The 19,572-nt window shown below is 44.4% G+C and overlaps 1 protein-coding gene across 2 annotated transcripts in view; it reads left to right on the forward strand.

The window, feature by feature from the left end:
- The window catches only part of LOC144798777 (cytochrome P450 2J2-like), a 446,433-nt gene that overhangs the window by 228,406 nt on the left and 198,455 nt on the right, over positions 1-19,572 (forward strand). For both annotated transcript variants that reach the window (XM_078669831.1, XM_078669823.1), the window contains exon 6: positions 745-886. In XM_078669831.1, coding sequence (XP_078525957.1) covers positions 745-886 — 142 coding nt within the window. The remainder of the gene's footprint in view (positions 1-744; positions 887-19,572) is intronic.

Raw genomic sequence — 19,572 nt, forward strand, 5'->3', positions numbered from 1 at the left:
AAAGGGTACTATTGCGAGATATTAATAGGGTGTCACATTTGCTAATTAGTTGGAGGCGTTCAGTGTAAAGAACAGGAGTGCATGTGTATTCTTCACAGCAGAAATTTAGCTTAAGCACTCCATGTAAGTGGACTTTTTCCAGCTGCCTCCATCATGTCCTTCCCTCCCGCGCTTGTGTTACTGTCACCTGTGTGCTTCTCTGCCGCCTGGTTCTCTTGTTTCTCCCTCTTGCCTTTCCCTCCCCCATCTTTGCTTGTATTTCTCTTTCTCACTCATGTGCTTCATTGCTCTTCCGGTCCCTATAGTGCTCCTTCTCACCTGTGTGCTTCTTCCTTTGCCCACTTTTCTTCCACATGGGCTTCTCCCCACCCTCCATGTTGCTTCACCCTGCCCTCAATTTTGCTTCATCCTCTGCCTACTTCGTCGGCACACTTCTGCATTGCAAGATTAAAAAGAAAAATGCATTAATGCTACTTATTTTTTAATTTACCAATCCATTTCGGATTGGTAAAGAAACAAGAGACCTGCATAATTTTTTAAGTGCTCTCATACACTGGCCTCAAAATGACAAGACTGTATTGTTGTACCTTTTGTCTTTTTTCTCCTTTAGCCACGCTGCACAGGCGAGACCTATTAGAGTTGCCTGTGCATTATTATTAAATTGTTGTTTTAGGCAATAAAATAATTATATATTTTCCAAACAGTTTAAGGATATTAAAAAACAAAACTATCTTCTCCAAACAGTTTAAGAGTGATCCTAGCTCAAGTTTTGATGAGGAAAATTTGGCACATTGCACCTTGGATCTGTTCTTCGCAGGCACTGAAACAACTTCAACTACTTTGCGCTGGGCTATTCTGTACATGGCAGTATACACAGAAATTCAAGGTAATGTTAATCAGAATGAAGATATGCATCACTCATTAAATCAAGGTATTTAACCTTAAGTTTGAAAGATATACATTTGTTTGATAGATTAAATGTTACAGAGCAGTAAGCATACATTCTGAGTTGTCTGCAACAGACATTACCCCACTGGCAATGTACTTAACCCCTTCCATGCGCATGACAAGCTGAGCTCATCATGAGTTGCGCCGCTCGCATGCTCATGACGAGCTCAGCTCGTCATGTAACGCGGCTTTTCGCAAAAAGCCGCACAGCGCGAAAATAGCGGCTGCACGCATGCGGTTAAAAAAGAAATAGCTAAACATTTTCGAGAAGACAGAATATGGGAAGTGAAGACATTGAAAAATGATACTTACTGTTTAAAATATGTTAATTGAAAATTATTTAGAGGGCTGTAAATTCCCTGACAGAATATTGAACTGTTGCTAAAGCATTGTACATCTGCCTTCTCAAGTTTTATTTTTACTTACACTTTTTTCATATTAACAATAGTCAAGAAAATGGTTTGTTAAGAAGGGGATTATGCGTATTTTCCTTGTCAGCACCAAATAAATCAATGTGCATAAGATCACAGACAACCTAGCTATCAAAACTCTAGACCTGTAGCATATAATGCAAGTTTATATTCTAGCCTGCATTATTTCTTCAGGCTGCTAACTCCATGAAAGTAAAATGTGAAAAAACAGACAGCACAGGGCCATGAGAGTCTACTTTCTTGATCAACCACCAAGTCTCTAGACACACCCAGACCAGTTCCATCTTCAAGGACTCTTATATACATTCACTATACATTGTTGGGTGCCTCCAACTTAAATCACACAATGACAGTGCTATAGAGGAACCTGCATTGTTTAAATGCAATTGTAATTTCTTTTATCTGCCTGGTAGAAGTGTGTTTTTTTATTTTTTAGTTTATTGCAACTGAAGCAAAATACAATTAGATAGCGCATTACAGTTGAGACTGATAATACATTTAAGAATAATAAACACAATACAGTTTAGAGGAGGGGAAGGGGGTGTGCATGGTGTTCAATAGGAGTAATCTGATGAGTATATTCAAAGAGTGACACTATTTAGAACAACAGCAGTACACAAAAATGGAAATTCAGGAAGGTTGAAGCACTTCTTCATTAGGTGGATGAACGAAAGATCATTTCGCATGTTTGTTCAAAAAGTTATTTACTGGGGACCTTAGGTCTAAATGTTTAAATATAAGTGATATAGGTTGCATAAATGCAGTATCTAGTCTATAATTAAGGCAGATGGCATACCACCAATCCCGAAAAGATAACTGGGTAAGGGCCTTCCAGTTTTTTTTTGATTTGTTGAAACGCCACTGGCAACAGTAAACACAGTAGTTGTAAATCAATTAAATCTAAGTTCCAATCATCAGACAGACTTCCCAAGAAAATATTAACATTAGAGAAAGGTACTTTTGAGTGGAAAATAGAGCTAATCTGATTCCAGACTTGTAACAAGAACTCATGTACGCGAGGACATGTGAAGAGTAAATGTTTTAAATCTGCATGTGGTGAGGAACATGACCAACAAGTATCAGTAAGGCCTGGGTAAAGCTTGTGTAACATTACGGGGACAGTAAAAGTCTGTTATATATATAAAACAGTGTTTGTGTAGCATTTTCTGGTCGGGAAGACTTTCCAAGCATTGTCCACATTTTTGTCTAACACCGTTTCCAAATCATTTCCCCATGACAATTCTGTATCCGTTTTGTCTCTATCAGTAGAAGGTAACTGGGAATAAATAGTAGAGGCTTTTGGAACTGTTAATAAGAGATGGCTTAACTGATTAGTCGGGGCGAGGAAGATTGAGGACAGTACATATATTGAGTTTGTAAGAGTTTAAATTTATGTTGAAAAGAAAAAGAAAGTCCAAATTGAGTTTGAGTGTGTGCAAAGGATGTAGGGGCACCACAATCCAAAAGTTGATTGACCTACATTGAACCCTTTTGCCTTCAGGTTTTCAAATATATATGCTTGTTATTTAGGTGTATGAATTTGTTATGCCAAATGGTAGAATGAAGAAATGTGGGGAGATCAAAAGGAGTATCAGATAATATGGGAAACATCCTTCACAACGCGGTCAAAACACCGCGGTGCCATTACGACGCGTCTTTTACAACGCAAGTCGTTACCACGACTTGCGCTGGAGGGCGCTCTAGACTAAGGAATAGTAGATTTACTATTCCAACACCTTCCCTACTGTACGTAGGCTGGAGTTGGAATAGTAAATCTTACTATTCCTAAGTCCAGTACCCTACAGTGCAAGTCCTGGTAACGACTTGCGTTGTAAAAGATGCGTTGTGATGTACCGCAATAATTTTGATCGCGTTGTACATCATACAACCATATAACATAGGTTCTAATAATTTACCGGAATATTTCAAAATGGGAGCGGATAGAGATTGGGATATGCACATGAATGTTGAAAATTCCTGAGGGGAAAAAGGTGATAAGAGATCTTTCTCTAGATCAACCCAAAATGTTTGATATTTTGGGGAGTCCAAATTCAAATAAGCAGATTGTCTTAATAAAAAAGCTGCATCATATTTAGAAAAATCAAGAACATTTACAACACTTTCTGATTTGGAGTGTTTTAATTTTAATAAAGACATACAAGCTTTTTTATTGTTCCTTAGAAATGCAGAGATTATAGAATTGGTCTTCTGAAAGGATTTGAGTGGTATGTTCAGTGGAATATTAGAAATATTTTATTTGATAATAGGTACTAGCATCATCTTGATAGTGTCAAGACGACGCCACCAAGAAAGTTGTTAAAGATGCCATCTACTAATTAATTAGGTTATTTTGTGAGTACACTCTTCTACATTTAATGATAAGGAATGTGGAGGTTTTAGTAGAGTAAATAAAGCTTAAACCAACATATTTGATTTTCTATGAATTCCACATAAAATTGGGCATCAGAATATCCTGTTTGAACGTGAATTCTTTTAGAGATAATATTTCACATTTATTGTTATTTCGTTTGTAACCAGAAGTCCTTTGTAACCAGAAGTCCTTCCACGCCGGGCCGCACCGTGCTCCTCTACCTAACTGTCCAGAATATGGGACAGGGCGAGACTACACGCCTATAAGCCTATTGGCTCTCATCCTACACGAGTGGAATTTTCGCCAACCTGTGCCTACAATACCGATTTGTATGGTCCTGATTCAACAACAGAATCACTGTGTAATTCCCTGTGTACAGTACCCTGAGGCGACTCATCCTTGGGAACCGTGATTATCTACCTGAAGTAGACTACTGAGGCGTGCAACTCTGGGATACAGAAAGGAGTTCTTCTAAAGGACCAGTGGATAGGACTTGGTCTCTCTTTTTTTTTTTCATTTACGCTAATATTCCTTCGCCATACATTTCGAAAATACCTGAACTTCGATTGTATTCCCATTTCTACCTTGTCCTGAGGAAGCTCCCCATGGGGGAGAGAAACTCGTTGGCTGATCTATTTTTGATATTAATGATGAATTTTTCTACGAACTTTTAACTTAAAAATAAAGAAGAACTATTTTCATAAAAAGTTGCTGGCTTGGACTTCGATTTTGTGCACCCCCATCAGTATATAGAAACATTATATGATCTGGAAATACAGTGATGTCACTCAGCAGCTGACGCAGGGGTTGGTTGCACATTTAGTTGATACACTCCTGGAACTGGTTTTATCTTCAAGAGTTGAGCGAATATGGAGGATTTGATTTTTTTTAAGTCTGCCCATAAATAAGATGGATAGCAAGTTCTGAAATAGTATTCGTTGAGAGCAATATTCTGTCTTCACACTACTCAATTGTCACAGGTGGTGGATATTATGAAGAGATAAGCTGAGCTAATGCTTGAAACATGGTGTGTGAACGTCCTCACACAATGCTTTGCACAAATAGTCCTTATAGTAAATACTTTCAATGGTAATGAAAGTTTTTCAAATTGGTGCACTAGTCCAGATCATCAATGAAGTAACATGAAAACCATTTAAAACCTGGGAAAATTGTTTGTAGTATGACGCTCTGTTTCCCTCACTTCTCTGTTATCCTAAAATGGCGGCTACTTTGATGTGAGGAGATGCGCTAACACAAGGAGCATGGCGTGTGCCTCTCCCCATCTCCTTTTGAAGGGCCGAAAAGATGCCTAACAGTTATTTGAGCAATACACTCTGAAGTTGAGAGTTTTTATACTATAGAACCACATGGAAATGTTGCCTTGTAACATGAATAATATTTAACCATGTTCCCATTACCACAACAACAGGTGGCAAGTAATTTGCTTATGTCATTGGCACCATTTTACATTTATCAACAATGATTTCTGGTCTAGTCTTTGTGACAATTCAAAGGTTTTCTGAGATGTGGGATTCTCTCTGTTCTCCCTCTGTTCCTGTCTCTCTCTTGTTTCTTCTCCAGCATTTTCAGTTATCATAGGTGGTCATCCTTCTGTCCCAATTCTTATGGGATATGCATGGTGTGAGAAGCTGACCTGGTATGTGATGTCTACTAATGTAAGTGGGTACCTAGCACCAGTCCAGACAACCCTTATGGCGATTTAAGAGGTCTTAGACAACCTTAGAAAGCTCTCTAAGTGGTAGCTGTGGAGAGCAGCCTTCAGGCTTAGTCAAGGAGTGTAAAGCAGCTTGTTTTACCAGAATGCAATCTTATAGTATAGATTAAGTGAAAAAGAACCACACAATGTATTTATAAATAAATATATTTATTATATAATACTTTCTAGCACATAGAAATAACTCCTACCTGCAGCTATGCACAATGCACACAATACTTTATCAAAGAAACACAGTAAATAGCACGTAATACACAGTGGACCCCAAAGGGGGACCAAAGCATATACTATGAAAGTGGTATAAGAACCACGACTCGGGTCAAGACAATGTTGAGAGGACGCAGAAGTGCTGGGGACCCAAAGAACCACCCAAGGTGAGTAGATAGGGACCCCATGGAGAGTGTGTGCAGTGTGGGAACACGACCGCATGCTCCTTACAAGTCTATGTAAGTCGCGGTTGGATTTTTAAAGATTAAGGACCCTTCAGAGTGGACCCTGAAGAAACCCTGTGGACGACAGAAGTTTGGAGAACCACCCCACCGTGGATACCCTAGTACCCACATTACCTACACCAGGGAATGCGGGTACATATGTGTGAACAGGTATCGGACACCGCCGCAAACCCAGTAGAGGACTTCAGGAGAGTGCCACTGCTGAAGGAGGAGAAAGTGTCCGGTGGAATCCGCTGATGAATTCTAGATGAGAGGTACCTGCAAGCAGCGGGGACAGAGTCTATGTCACTAAGGAGCGACAAGGAGACTTGGAAGACGAATGCCCTCTGATGTCGGTGTTGCAGGATGGGTGACAGTGACCTTGACTCTGCAGCTGTGAGGGCCAGGCGATGCTGAGGAGGGCCAGGAACTGTGCACGAGCTGTGCCACGAAGGATGTTGAGTGCTCTGGGGTCGGTGTCTGGCTGGAGCACCAACAAGCCTTTTCAAATGCATTCCACGCAGGAAGTGAAGAGGAAGCAACGTTGGGACCAGCAAGGTCCAGGGGACTCACCACAAGCAGGGGAGTCAGGGCAGGCCCCGAACAATCAGGGGAGCCTAAGAGAAATAAGTGTGACCCTCAAATGGACCCACTGGCCAGAGGCACTGGAGTCGCAAGAGGACCTCAAGCAGCTCACCAAAAGATGCGGGCCACGATGCGGTGTGGCTGAAAATACTGGTCACTGGAAGTGCTCAATGTCGGGGCTACTTGAAGCCCGAAGATCTTCTTGGAAGGAAGCCAACAAGCCTTTCCAACTGCAAGTTGATGCGGTGCACAGTGGTTTGGTTATTGCAACCACGAGGGATACTGGCGTCAAACCTGCTGAGAGTGCAGGGTAGGCCTCGGGAGCTGCGGAAAACCACCACCTGTGTTGCAGAACCTTACGGAGTCCGGAGGAGCTCAGGAACAGCAGACTGGTTGACTTAGTTGCAGTGCCTGCGAATACAGGGGAGTAACTCCTTCACTCAAAGGGAGATTCCGTAAGGTGTCTTTCATGCCCACAGGCCTTGGAAGGTTCCTGTATGGTGCACAGGCACAGACGATGCAGCAGACTGGAAGGGAGACGAAGTCAAGCCCAAACAAAATCTAGCGAAGTCTAGAGTGCCCAGACGGTCAATTAAAAAAATGTGAATCCAGTACTTGTATAGCGTACGAATCCCCCTCGAAGGGGTATCTTGGCACTGGGGGCCGTTGGGAAGATTAGGCGAGCTATTGCCCAGAGTCGCATGGTGCTGGGCAGACCACTGCCGCCAGAGCCAGAGATTGAACCGTGATCCCCAGCGTTCAGCGTCAGTTCCCCTGGCAGAGGCGCCACACCTCTTCCCTTACGGTAGAAGTAGAAGTAGTGTCTGATCTGAATCTTATCCCACAATGAATCTAGGGACCCACACCCAGGTAAGCCCTTAAGTACCCTAGGGAAAGGGTTGGGACAATTCAGGGGACCCTCCAAGGGGAGGGTCTGGACAAGGGGGAGGTTACTCCTATGTCCTTTGTCCAGTTTCGTGCCAAAGCTGGAGCCAACGGCTCCCGGGACTGGTTTCAATTGGACTGTGCCTGGTGACGCCAAATGTGCCCCTCATGCAGACTGAGTGGTGCTGGCAAGTGCACCCACCCTACCCCAATACACTAAATCCTGTCTGAGAGGTGGTCACACCTCCCTGTGACAGGATGCCTATTTTTCTGCCTTCCCCTACTTGAGCTTGGCTTAGCAGCAGGAGGGCAGAATCGCGTCTCTGGTCGGCAGCAACCATTTTGTGCTGTCTGGGTCAAGAAGGCTGGTACCGGGAACACTGAGAGCCTAACAGTGGGCTCTTCCAGTGCTTGGAATCATACCTCCGACACCATTTACAGTGTTGGGGTATGATTCCATCATGTTAGATACCAAACATGATAGGACTCATTGCATCCAATTTCGAGATGCTCATCATGTAATTACGCGGTGCCCCTCTATATAGTATATAGCTGCTTCACTAACAACCCGGGAGAATGGACTCTATAGGCTGTAGGAGTGTCCTGCTCATGCAGGGGCACCCTCTCAGTTAGAACCAAACAAGCAGCCTTCAGAATTTGAAAGGCCTGCTATAGGGGTGGCTTATAGGTTTTAAGTGCAGTGAACCTAGATATAGGAAACCTATATCTTTAGTAAGTGGTGCAAGCAACAACTTATACATGCTGCAATGGCAGGCCTGTAGTTCTATTTCGAATGGTCTTTCATGGGTGGCATAATACATGCTTCAGCCCATTGGAGACCTCTGGTGTACCTATGCCCTTGGTACATGGGTACCATATACTAGGGACGTACCCCAGTATCCAATCTGGGGTGTACCTAAGTACTGAACATAACAATTGAGGCAGAAAGGAGATATACTGGGGTCCTGATTATCAGGATCCGAGTCAGACTAGTCAAATACAGCTTAGCACCAGGCAAAAAGTGGAGGTAACCATAGAAGCAGATCCTACTTTCCTATACATGGGCAGCCTCTAGCTACAAATAATTCTACCCCCTCTGCCCTCATATATAAATCTATTTCCTGTTTCCATTCTCCTTTTACAGGGATATGTGGGAATCCTCACTTCATTGACATGTCATGTTTAGCAATTACTAGCCCAAAATTACAGAATATCTTAGATCATGGCAGATCAGTATCACTGAAGATTCCTAAAATAACCAATTCGGGGTCACTAGGATATTACAGTCAAGGATTCGACTCACTTCCCAAATGATACTTCTCCAGTATACCTGTACCGTGTTACATCCCCAGAGTGTGGGTAGGAATGTGCCCTCCTCAACATTACATATAAAGCACATTGGAGTGGGGGCTTTATAAAGCCTGCTCCTATTATAAAACTTGATGTAGTCACTTTCGTTGTATCAGCCTTAATCATGCCTTTATAGGGACCTCTGTTGGGTGCATAAATGGCGCCTTCCAGTCTGTGTCCTCCAATTCCCCTAATGCCTATATCAGAGGTCTTCAAACTTTTTTAGGTTGAGCCCCCCAGCTGAATTTATTTAGATGTCGGGCCCCCCCACCACTTGACAAAAAATTCTGGAACCTGGTATTCTACATAATCGACTGTCATCCGCATTTCCCAGTCCATATCTGGCTAATAATGTTAAACACAGTAAGAGTGTTTAGAAAACTGCAGGTTTGCGAGTTGGTGTGGTGAAATGACAGAGGTTTACTACACAGTTCAAAACTACATTTTTCAAGATAAAATGTGTGCAAATTGTTACGGGTTCTCCACTTAATTCTTGCAAAGCCTCCTCAAAGAAACTTCTGTGGTCAATAAAATGAGTACCATTCAAAGACTATGCTCTCCATTGAGAAGCACTGTCCAATGGCATTAAAAAAAAACAATTTCAACTCTGGCCATCCTAAGCAGCCCTGCCCCATTCTCACCTCCCAGAAAAAACTCCCCATTCCTGCACTGCCATCCTATCACAGCTTCTCTTTCCATGAAAAAAAGCGGTTGACACCCTCTGCCAGGCATTGAGGTAAGCAGTTTATTTGATAAACAGGTTGTATCAGATGTCTTCCCTGGCAGAGACGTTTTAAGACATAGGCAACGTGGGCTCTGGCCCAGGGCCCCAGCCTTTAAGGGGGACCCCTGATAGAGCCAGCTCTGTTTTGGAGAGAGTCTTACTCTGACTATCTTGAATCATTCTTAAACAGATTGTTTTAATAGCATTTTCCTTTAATTTATTTTTACTGTGGTGATGTGTGAGAGTCTACTAAAGACATTTTGCAGACAAATGTGTTTAAGTTTCATGCAACACCCATAAAAAAGTTTATTTTAGAACAAAACAGCACTGCACACACAAGAAATGGGAGGGTGTCACAGAGATTATTTGCAGTAATATTAGTGAGCTGCCGCTGTGTTACTATATTGAATACACACGTCACTGTCCCTGAATATGAAATGTCAACACATTTAGAATTTGGACCAGTGTGCCAGTGCACGGTCAGTGACCAGACCGAAGAGGGCATGAAAGAGCTGAAACTGGATCATAAATTCAAAGCTGTGCTGAATATGGCCCCCCAAAATCACTAAGATGTCCCTGTTCCCGGGACCTTGGGACAATGGTAGTGGTCAGGATTTCTGGGATCAGGTGAAGCAGGTCGCTCCTCTGGGGTAGTGATTGGTACAAGTTCATCCCTGGGATAGACTTTGAGGCTGAAGGCTTTCTCCTTCACAGCCGATGAAAAGGAACTTCCTACTTCTGTAGTGCTCTAGACCCTGCATTTTTATCATATTGCTAGTGATTTGCTTCTGAAGGGTGCAAGTTTGAAAATATAACAATAGGCCAAAGGATACCCAGTGTCTGGGATGTGTGACCTAGGAGGTTAATGTCCCAGCTGCTGTGCCTAAAAATGTCAGGTGTATACCACATGTAGAAGGGTACCCTGGGGGTACATTTTAGTATGTTGCTGTATTTATGGGTGCTATGGCGCAAGATGCCAAGACTGTCCCAGGAGTGTGAAGATTGGAGAAAGGGGCTGTATTTGGAGGTGCCTCTCTGAAAAACACAACCCTGCACCATATCTAGGCGAGGGACTAGGATGCTGAGGTTAAAGTAGAGTGCTAAACCTGAAGATGCAAAGCCTCTGCCTATCGTACAATGGATGTTGTAGGGGGCTTTAATTAGGGTGTTTTATGCCTGAGGGTGCCAGGCTTAAATCAAAACTGCCCAGTGAAGTAACCCAACGTCTACTGGCAGAGGGTTATAAAACTCCCAAACAAATAAACAATAGAACTAAAGAAAGAGGCAAACATTAATGAGACAGTCAAAAATAGGATACAGGGAGTATGCGATGTTCACTATGCTGTGAAACCGTGTGTGCTAATCGGCTGCTGTTCTCTATTCCAAAAGCCCCATTTGAAAAGGATGAAGAACAGGCGTGCAACGCCCATTGGAAGTAAAGGGCTTCTCCCCCCCCTCCTGCGTCTCTGGGTGGCAGCCCGGGATGAGACGGCTTCAGCTTCGCAGACACACAGCCGCACCCGAGGTCTTCACAGGTTTTTTAAAGACCTTTTGCATGTTAATCAGGCGTTGATGGTCTTCACCACTTCTTAGGGCCCCTGCAGCGCCACTCTGCCTCTCCGCCGTGGGAAACAATGAAAGGTGAAATTTTATGGTGGAGAGCGCGCCCCCCCCCTGAGATGGCGATGCGCGCCCCCAGGGGGGCGCGCCCCACAGTTTGAATAACTCTGGTTTAGGGTCACGGGGAAGAGTTTTATGGCTTCTTAGTCCCTGTGGTTGGAGGAGCAGCCCTCATGACTGGGTGTAAAATTTAAACTGCAGTCGGTGAGCAGTGAGCGAATTACGGCAGTGCTTCTGTATCCGATAACACATGAACGAAATAACCTGCAGAAAATCCTGGCAAATTTTAAAAGCCCTTCTGGAAGGGGAATGACATTTATTTTCACAAAAGATTCTAATTTCAACTTTTTCTCAATCCATCTGCAGAAAAGTGCAAATGAGCATATGCTGGGGAAAATGGGTTTCTCATACTTATGCTTTTTCTACCTAAGTGCGCTATGGTGAGCCCAGGCGGTCCATATGTTACTGTAAGTGACAAAAAGATCACTGTTAAACACTTTGCAAAACAATAAATACATAAATAACGTACTCAAGTTCTTGTTTTCACTTATTCTCGTTCACTTGCACTCTTTTCCTCTTTCTCTCTCCCTCACACACACTCTCATCTTCTCTCATTCCCTTTCCCTCCATTTTGTTGCACAATTATACGCTGCTTCTTTCCCATTTCGCTTTCTATCTCTTCCTTTCTCTTTTCACTCCCTTCTATTCCACACTCACTTCCTATCTCCCTCTTCCTCCTACTACCACCCATCTTTTTCATACCTCCTAACCTCTCTCTTCCTCTGCCCGCCTTCTTTTTCTCACCTTTCAGTATATACCTCTCCTCACTTCTAAGGCCTCGTTCATCCCCTTCCCCTCCCATGTTTTCTCGTCCTCCATTCTGCCTCTCCCTCTTCCACTCTCCTTCCTGCTCTGCCTCTCCCTCTTCCTCTCATTCTCCTTCCTACACTTTCTTTCACTCTATGCCCTGTTCTAATCCCAGATCCTTTTATGTGTTTCATCTCCTGCCTCCTCCGGCTTGTCTTTAATTGTCCCAGTTCCCTCTGGATGCCAGCAAAGCGTGGGTGTAAATGCCAGGCCGGGTATGATGCCCCTGCCCTCCCGTTCTCCGGACAGATCTGGATCCTTAATTGTACCCTTATTAATCTCTACCGGAAAGGGCGCGGTTTCTACAAGGAGCCCGAAAATCTCTCTAAATGTTTTCATCTTACTGGTTACGCTGTTAGACAAGTATTGCAAGGACTCTGGAGAAGGGAACGCTATTTCCATGATGCCTTCACTGCGTCTTCATTATTTTTTATGCTGCCAGCAGCCGGTGAATAATTTCGCAGATATCATTTACAATACGTGCAATCAGCAAAGCTGGTGTATTAAAAAATTATTACCTCTAGGGCTGCTCATCGTTTGTGTCTGGAAGTGAAACACGTAGGACTTATCGTGCTATTTCTGGCAGTGGCGGGAGAGAACACGAGCCAAGAACAGGCGCGCAACGCCCATTGGAATTAAAGGGCTTCTCCCCCCCCCACCCTCCCTCCTGCGTCTCTGGGTGGCAGCCCGGGATGACACAGCTTCAGCTTCGCAGACACACAGCCGCACCCGAGTACTTCACAGGTCTTTTAAAGACCTTTTGCATGTTAATCAGGCGTTGATGGTCTTCACCCCTTCTTAGGGTCCCTGCAGCTCCACTCTGCCTCTCCGCCGTGGGAACAATGAAAGGTGAAATTTTATGGTGGAGAGCGCGCCCCCCTGAGATGGTGTTGCGCCCCCCCAGGGGGGCGCGCCCCACAGTTTGAATAACTCTGGCCTATATTATAGCAATGTTCCCCTTAAGCTCACAAGTTTTTGGATGGTATCTTATTAAGAGTCCTGTATGTGGAAGATACATCCCCCTCTTCCCATTTCTTAAATTAGCACTTTCTACCTAAAGTGACATGATAAGGAATATCCAAACAAGTCAGTTTCTCTAATTGCAGGGCATGTCTAAGTTGAGTGTACTTGAATGGTTGACTTTAATATTTGCTGAATTTATGATGAGCAACCGCCCGGATTGGGTATTTATCACAGAATCTTGGGCCAATGAAGCCTCCGGCCCAGGCCGAGCTGATGAGGTTCCATCAGAATACAGAATCCTATGACTAGATAGGACAGGCAGACCAGGAGAAGGTCTGGCAATTATATAAAAGTTAATGTACCAACGCCATTTGGAAAGGATACAATGTGTGAATCCTTGTGAGGCACTGGGTTTCACTATAAAAATCACTGCCAACTCCTCCTTCGCTGCAATTCTTATCTATAGGCCTCCTGGACCTAGGATGATGTTCGTTACGGAGGTGGCAAACTATATTGAGTCATATTTAATCAAAAAGGAATTTACGGTAATGGGAGACTCGACCTTCCACCTAGAGAACCCCAACAATAAAGATTCTTAGTGAACTTAAAGAAATGCTTGCCTGTTTGGGGTTGCTTGAGCAGATCATGAGTCCTACTCATGTGGCCTGACATACCCTTGATGGGATTTTTACTAATGATGCCCGTCTAAAAGTACAGAAAGTACTGCCTCTTACCTGGTCCGATCATAGTGCAGTTCTTGCTCTGTTAATGTTTATTTCACTTATAAGAGGGATAACGCACCAAGTAAAAGAATCCGCTCTAGGAACTAAAAGAAGGTCTCAGCTGAGTCTTTTGCTGATACCCTTAACAGTATTTCAGGCACCTTCCAAGATGATGTGGATGATGGGGCAGAAAGTTTCTCAGCATGGCTATCCTCAGGGGCTGATGTGGTTGCTCCCCTACAGAAAAATGTCTCGGAGGAGGCTAGGGCCGACCCCCTGGTTTACTGAGTGACTTAGGATCCTCAGGCAGGTGTATCGCCCCCCCCGAGCACATCTGGAGGAAACTATGGGAAGCATGAGAGGGCGTTATATAAGGTAGCTCTTAGGGACTATTAAACAGCCTTTAAAGAAGAAAAATCGCTTTACTTGAAAGACAAATTTGAGGTGACCAATTCCCCTAAAAAGCTATTTAATCTTCTCTAGCATGTATCTGCACCCTGACTCACAAGAATATGTAACAAGCCGGCTGATTTCTTTCCAAATAAAATTGCAAATATCTATGCAGAGTTGGATGCCTATAAAACAGTAGAGCAGTGATACTCAAAGAACGGCCCTGGGGGCCACATGACACCCTCCTGACCCTTACATGCAGCCCCTGGTCAACAGCCGCATTAAGCTGCTGTTTACTGGACTCAGCACTAACATTAAAAAGATTTTAAATAAACAGGCATGACTTTATTTTAAGTTAATTTAAGTTAAAGGAAGGAAGTATCTTGGTTGTCCATCACTGCTTAGCTTTAGGAGCACCTTCAATTTTAAAGCCCTTTACCGCAAAAGTGTAAAACTGTGATAAGGCAGCTTCAAAATTCAAGAAGAGTATTTCATTAACATGCAGAACCATTTCACTTTATCATATTGGATTGTATCAGTGCATTGACACAGTTATTGTTTCTAAACATGAATTCAGAAACATTTTTTCTTCTCCACTCTGACAACAATGCCATTAGTAAACTTGGGGGCAAGTCAGTTCCTTTGTGCACTCTTTGAATGGCCTGCGTTACTATTATACATGAAAAACATTATAGTTTATTAAATCAAACACAGGAGAAGATTTTGTTGAGTGCACATCTTGAAGTCATGCATTTTTCAGATCCTCTTATATGAGATAATGAAGAAAAAGGAGGGAAAGTGAAATAAACCAATTGCCTAGGAGCACACAATTTGGTTAAGTGGAAGCTGGGAATAATATCAGGTTTGCTGGTTTCACATTGTGCACTTCAGCCAGTAGATGTATATGCTCTGCTTCTCCCATATGGCCCTCAGTCACATAACAGACCAAATGTTGTGGCTCCTTGGAAACTGTTTTTGAGTACCCATGCAGTAGAGAATGGTTTCCTAAGCCTCAATAGGAAAATGCCGCAGAGTTCACCAGCATTTAAAGAGGATAAGGGGCAGATTGTGCCTACACAGGAGGCCTTTGCACCTCTGATGCAAGATCTAACTGCATCACTTCTCCCTAACATCAAATCGGGGACCCCTCGTGAGCCCAGCTCTGCAAATATTTTGCATCTGGTGGCCAGTAGGGTCTCTCACCCTTTAACTGTAACTATGAACGTGGCCATTATTACAGAGTGCTATCCGTGGTGTGGAAGTAGGCCATAATATGGCCCCTACCCAAGAAGCTGAATCAAGATCCTATTGACATGAACAACTATCAGCTTATGTCTCTGCTTCTGGTCCCAGCGAAGATCCTGGAAAAACACCTTAATCAAACCCTGTTGGGATATGTAGACAAGCAGGGTTTGTTGGATGGGTCACAACATGGGTTCAGTAGGAGCTGGGTGTCGTGGGCGTAGGAGATAATATTGAGGTTGTGTAGTCGGACGACGTGGGCGTGCGGTGCCATGTAGACGTTCATCAATGTCGGGCTGAGGGATGATCCTTGGGGTACGCCGCAGGTGATCTCGGTGGCTTTGGAGCGGAAAGGGGGAGGCAGACGCTCTGGGTTCTGCCGGAGAGGAAGGAGGTGGTCCATTCCAGAGCCTTGTCTTGGATCCTTGCTTTGTGGAGGCGTGTGCGAAGTGTGCAGTGGCAGACAGTGTCGAAGGTGGCTGATAGGTCCAGGAGGATGAGGGCCGCGTTTCGCAATTTTCCAGCAGGGCCCTGATGTCATCGGTGGCGGCGTTGAGGGCAGTCTTGGTACTGTGGTTGCTGCGGAACCCGGACTGGGACAGGTCCAGGATGTTGTTCTCCTCGAAGTAGCGGGTCAGCTGTCTGTTGACGGTCTTCTCGATGACCTTCGCCGAGAACGGGAACAGTGAGATGGGCCAGAAGTTCTTGAGGTCCTTCGGATACGCCTTGGGTTTCTTCAGTAAGTCGTTGATCTCGACGTGCTTCCAGCTCTCTGGGAAGCTCGCGGTCTCAAAGGAGATTTTGATGGTCGTGCGGAGATGTGGTGCGACGGTGGTGCTGGCTTTGTTGAAGATGTGGTGTGGGCATGGGTCTGACGAAGAGCCGGAGTGGAAGTTACTCATGATTTTGATGGTGTCGTCGTCATTTATGTTGGTCCAGATGAGCAGGGGATTGATGTGGGCAGTGGCCGCAGGGTCTGAGGTGTCGGTGGTTGCCGGGGCGGTCAGGTTGTTGAAGCTGTCATGGATGTCTGCGATCTTGCGATGGAAGAAGGTGGCAAGGGAGTCGCACAGGTCTTGCGATGGTGGGATGTCGTTGGTGTTGGTGTTGGTGTTGGTGTTGGAGCTGGGGTTGGAGAGTTCCTTCACAATGTGGAAGAGCGCTTTGCTGTTGTATGCGTTGTTGTTGAATCGGTCCTTGAAGGAGGCTCTTTTGGTCAAACTGATGAGGTGAATGTGTCGGCGGATGGCGTTCTTGTGCGCTGCGTAGCTGTCTGGTGTCTCTTCGCAGTGCCATTTAGTCTCTAGTGTACAGCAGGTTTGCTTGGAGGCCCGGAGGTCTGCGGTGAACCAGCTGGCTTTATTGTTTGTGTGTCTGTTGGAGGGTTTCTTGGTCGTGGCGAGAGTGTTGGCGCAGTTGTCAATCCAAAGTCTGAGGTTGCGGGCGGCAGTGTCCGCGCCGGTTGGGTCGGCGGGTGGGCTTCGGGCGAGAGTGGTGTTAAGCTGGTCTTCTGTGATTTTGCTCCAGCTGCAGCAGGGGATCTGTTGAGTGCTGTGGTGCATGGTGGGTTTCCGGAAGGTGAAGTGAATGCAGCGATGGTTGGTCCAGTGGAGTTCGGTGGTGTGGCTGAAGGTGACGTGGGGGCTTGCGGAGAAGATGGGATTGAGCGTGTGGCCGGTGGAGTGGGTGGGCGTTGTAACGAGCTGTCTGAGTCCTAGGTTGGCAATCAGGGTGGTGAAGCTGGTGTTGTTGTTTTCGAGGCGGAAGTTCAGGCTTCTGAGAATGATGTAGTCTGTGGAGGCCAGGGCGTGCCTGCTGACGAAGTCGGCGATGGAGTTGCTGAACTGAGGCCAAGGGTCCGGGGGGTCTGTAGACGAGAGTTCCTCTGAGGGTGGTGTTGGGATCGGTTTGGATCTGGAAGTGCAGGTGTTCGGCGGTGCTGAGGGTGTCGTCGGTGCTGGTTGAGACCCTATTCATGCCCTTATATAGGTATAGAAATCATAACCAGATTTAGACATAGCCCATGCAGTCCTAATACAGGCATGGCTACTTCCACTAGTTCCAAAAAGCCATAACGATTTCTTGGAAAACTCTGCTTCAGCAGTCAGGGACATCCCCTTTCTTGAATATTGATTTATCCTAGAAATCATGGCGTTTTCAAAGAACTACCATTCCCTTGGGGTTCTTTGGTGACGTTATTATGTCCGACTTTACGTCAAAACAGGCACCTTCAAGGTATAAGTATGCCTACACTTGCCCAAGCAAACACACGGTGGTTTGGAGAAGTTCGACTATCTACTTGCCCGACGCAGCTCGCTACAGCTAGTGCCGAAGAAAGCCGAGCCTCCAGCTGACGCACTGACAGAAAGGGCTGCCTTTCTCTCGCTGAGAATCCAGCTCCAGTGTTTCCAAGCTCCCCTTGCGGGGTGTTAAGAAATCGAGTCCCGAGACAGAGATACCAGACCTCCTTCATTCTAAACCAAGGTACGGAGCTGATTAGACTCTAAGAGAAATCTTGGATAGATTTTTGGCTAAACTTATGCTACACCTCACTTCTTCCCTCGTACTAGACTTAGGTTAGGTACATCGGGGTAGGTTTGGAAACCACACCATGCTTTTACAGTATTATTTTATAATACTCTTCTTGCTGTACGGATTATACTTTACAGCCAGTAATACGATTGTAGCAGTTCATTTCTTTTACATGAGAAAGAAGACTGTTCAATAAATACTTTTATTGAAAACGCCCATCTCTCTATTTCTCTGCACTTCTGATGAAACGAAGCATGCACGATTGACTGAGTAAAATATCTATCTATTGTTTCCACGACTCTGAAGATACGTTTTATCTTGGGGAAACAAAGTGGTCATGTTTATGCGGTTGTCAGAAAGGAATCCCTTCATGTGTATTCGAGAAAGTTTCTAGTGACTCTGAGCTAGCTGGCACTCACAATTAAGTCTAATATATTCGATAGAGACCTAGTCGACATAAGTCCTACGTCACATCTATAGGATATATTATTCCAATGCGCAGAGCCTATTGGGAATATAGGAACTACACTACACTCCTCTACTGTGACTTCTTTGTCTCTGTGATCTTTGTCTTCACTGCTTAATGTTGGCATGTCTAGACCCTTTAGAAATTATTAATCACATCCTTTTCTGCCAGTGCTTCAGTTATGTAGCAATTCCCACAATATTGTGCAAACTTGCAGGCTACGCCTGTGTCAATGTCATGTGTCACCCCTTATGTATCCAATATAACCTCCGCAAATCAGATTTCTTCTTCTCTTTTATTGCGCCAGCTTTGTTGTCATCAAAAGCCTTATTTGCATCTAATGACAGGATAGCGTGTGGCTTATCACTTCAGTTTATATATGCCAACTAATCGTGTAATCTTCTAATGCTAAGATTTGTGCAAGAGTCAGATTGATCTTACTCTGAATAAGGAAAGTAATAACCCCTTTCAATTTCAAGGCCATAATAGTTGCCAGAATTTTGGTTTCAATGTTTAGCAGTGTGATTTGATATGTTGAGCATTTAACCTTTAGTTTTTCTTTCTTGTGTGTTACTCTGATATGTGCATGCTTGAGGTCTAGGGGTAGCATCTTTTGATCTCTAGTTCATTTAAATATTCAGGAGATGAGGACTCAATATTGAAGAGAGCATTTTATATAACTGTGCCAGTATCCCATTAGGGTCTGGAGTTTTACCAACCTACAGTTGCTTATTTACTTCCATCACCTCCTGTTGTATAGCGTTTTAGGACCCCAGTGTAATTTTCCCTATTCATGCCCTTATATAGGTATAGAAATCATAACCAGATTTAGACATAGCCCATGCAGTCCTAATACAGGCATGGCTACTTCCACTAGTTCCAAAAAGCCATAACGATTTCTTGGAAAACTCTGCTTCAGCAGTCAGGGACATCCCCTTTCTTGAATATTGATTTATCCTAGAAATCATGGCGTTTTCAAAGAACTACCATTCCCTTGGGGTTCTTTGGTGACGTTATTATGTCCGACTTTACGTCAAAACAGGCACCTTCAAGGTATAAGTATGCCTACACTTGCCCAAGCAAACACACGGTGGTTTGGAGAAGTTCGACTATCTACTTGCCCGACGCAGCTCGCTACAGCTAGTGCCGAAGAAAGCCGAGCCTCCAGCTGACGCACTGACAGAAAGGGCTGCCTTTCTCTCGCTGAGAATCCAGCTCCAGTGTTTCCAGGCTCCCCTTGCGGGATGTTAAGAAATCGAGTCCCGAGACAGAGATACCAGACCTCCTTCATTCTAAACCAAGGTACGGAG

This window comes from Lissotriton helveticus, chromosome 1_2 (assembly GCF_964261635.1).
Source record: "Lissotriton helveticus chromosome 1_2, aLisHel1.1, whole genome shotgun sequence".
NCBI lineage: Eukaryota > Metazoa > Chordata > Amphibia > Caudata > Salamandridae > Lissotriton > Lissotriton helveticus.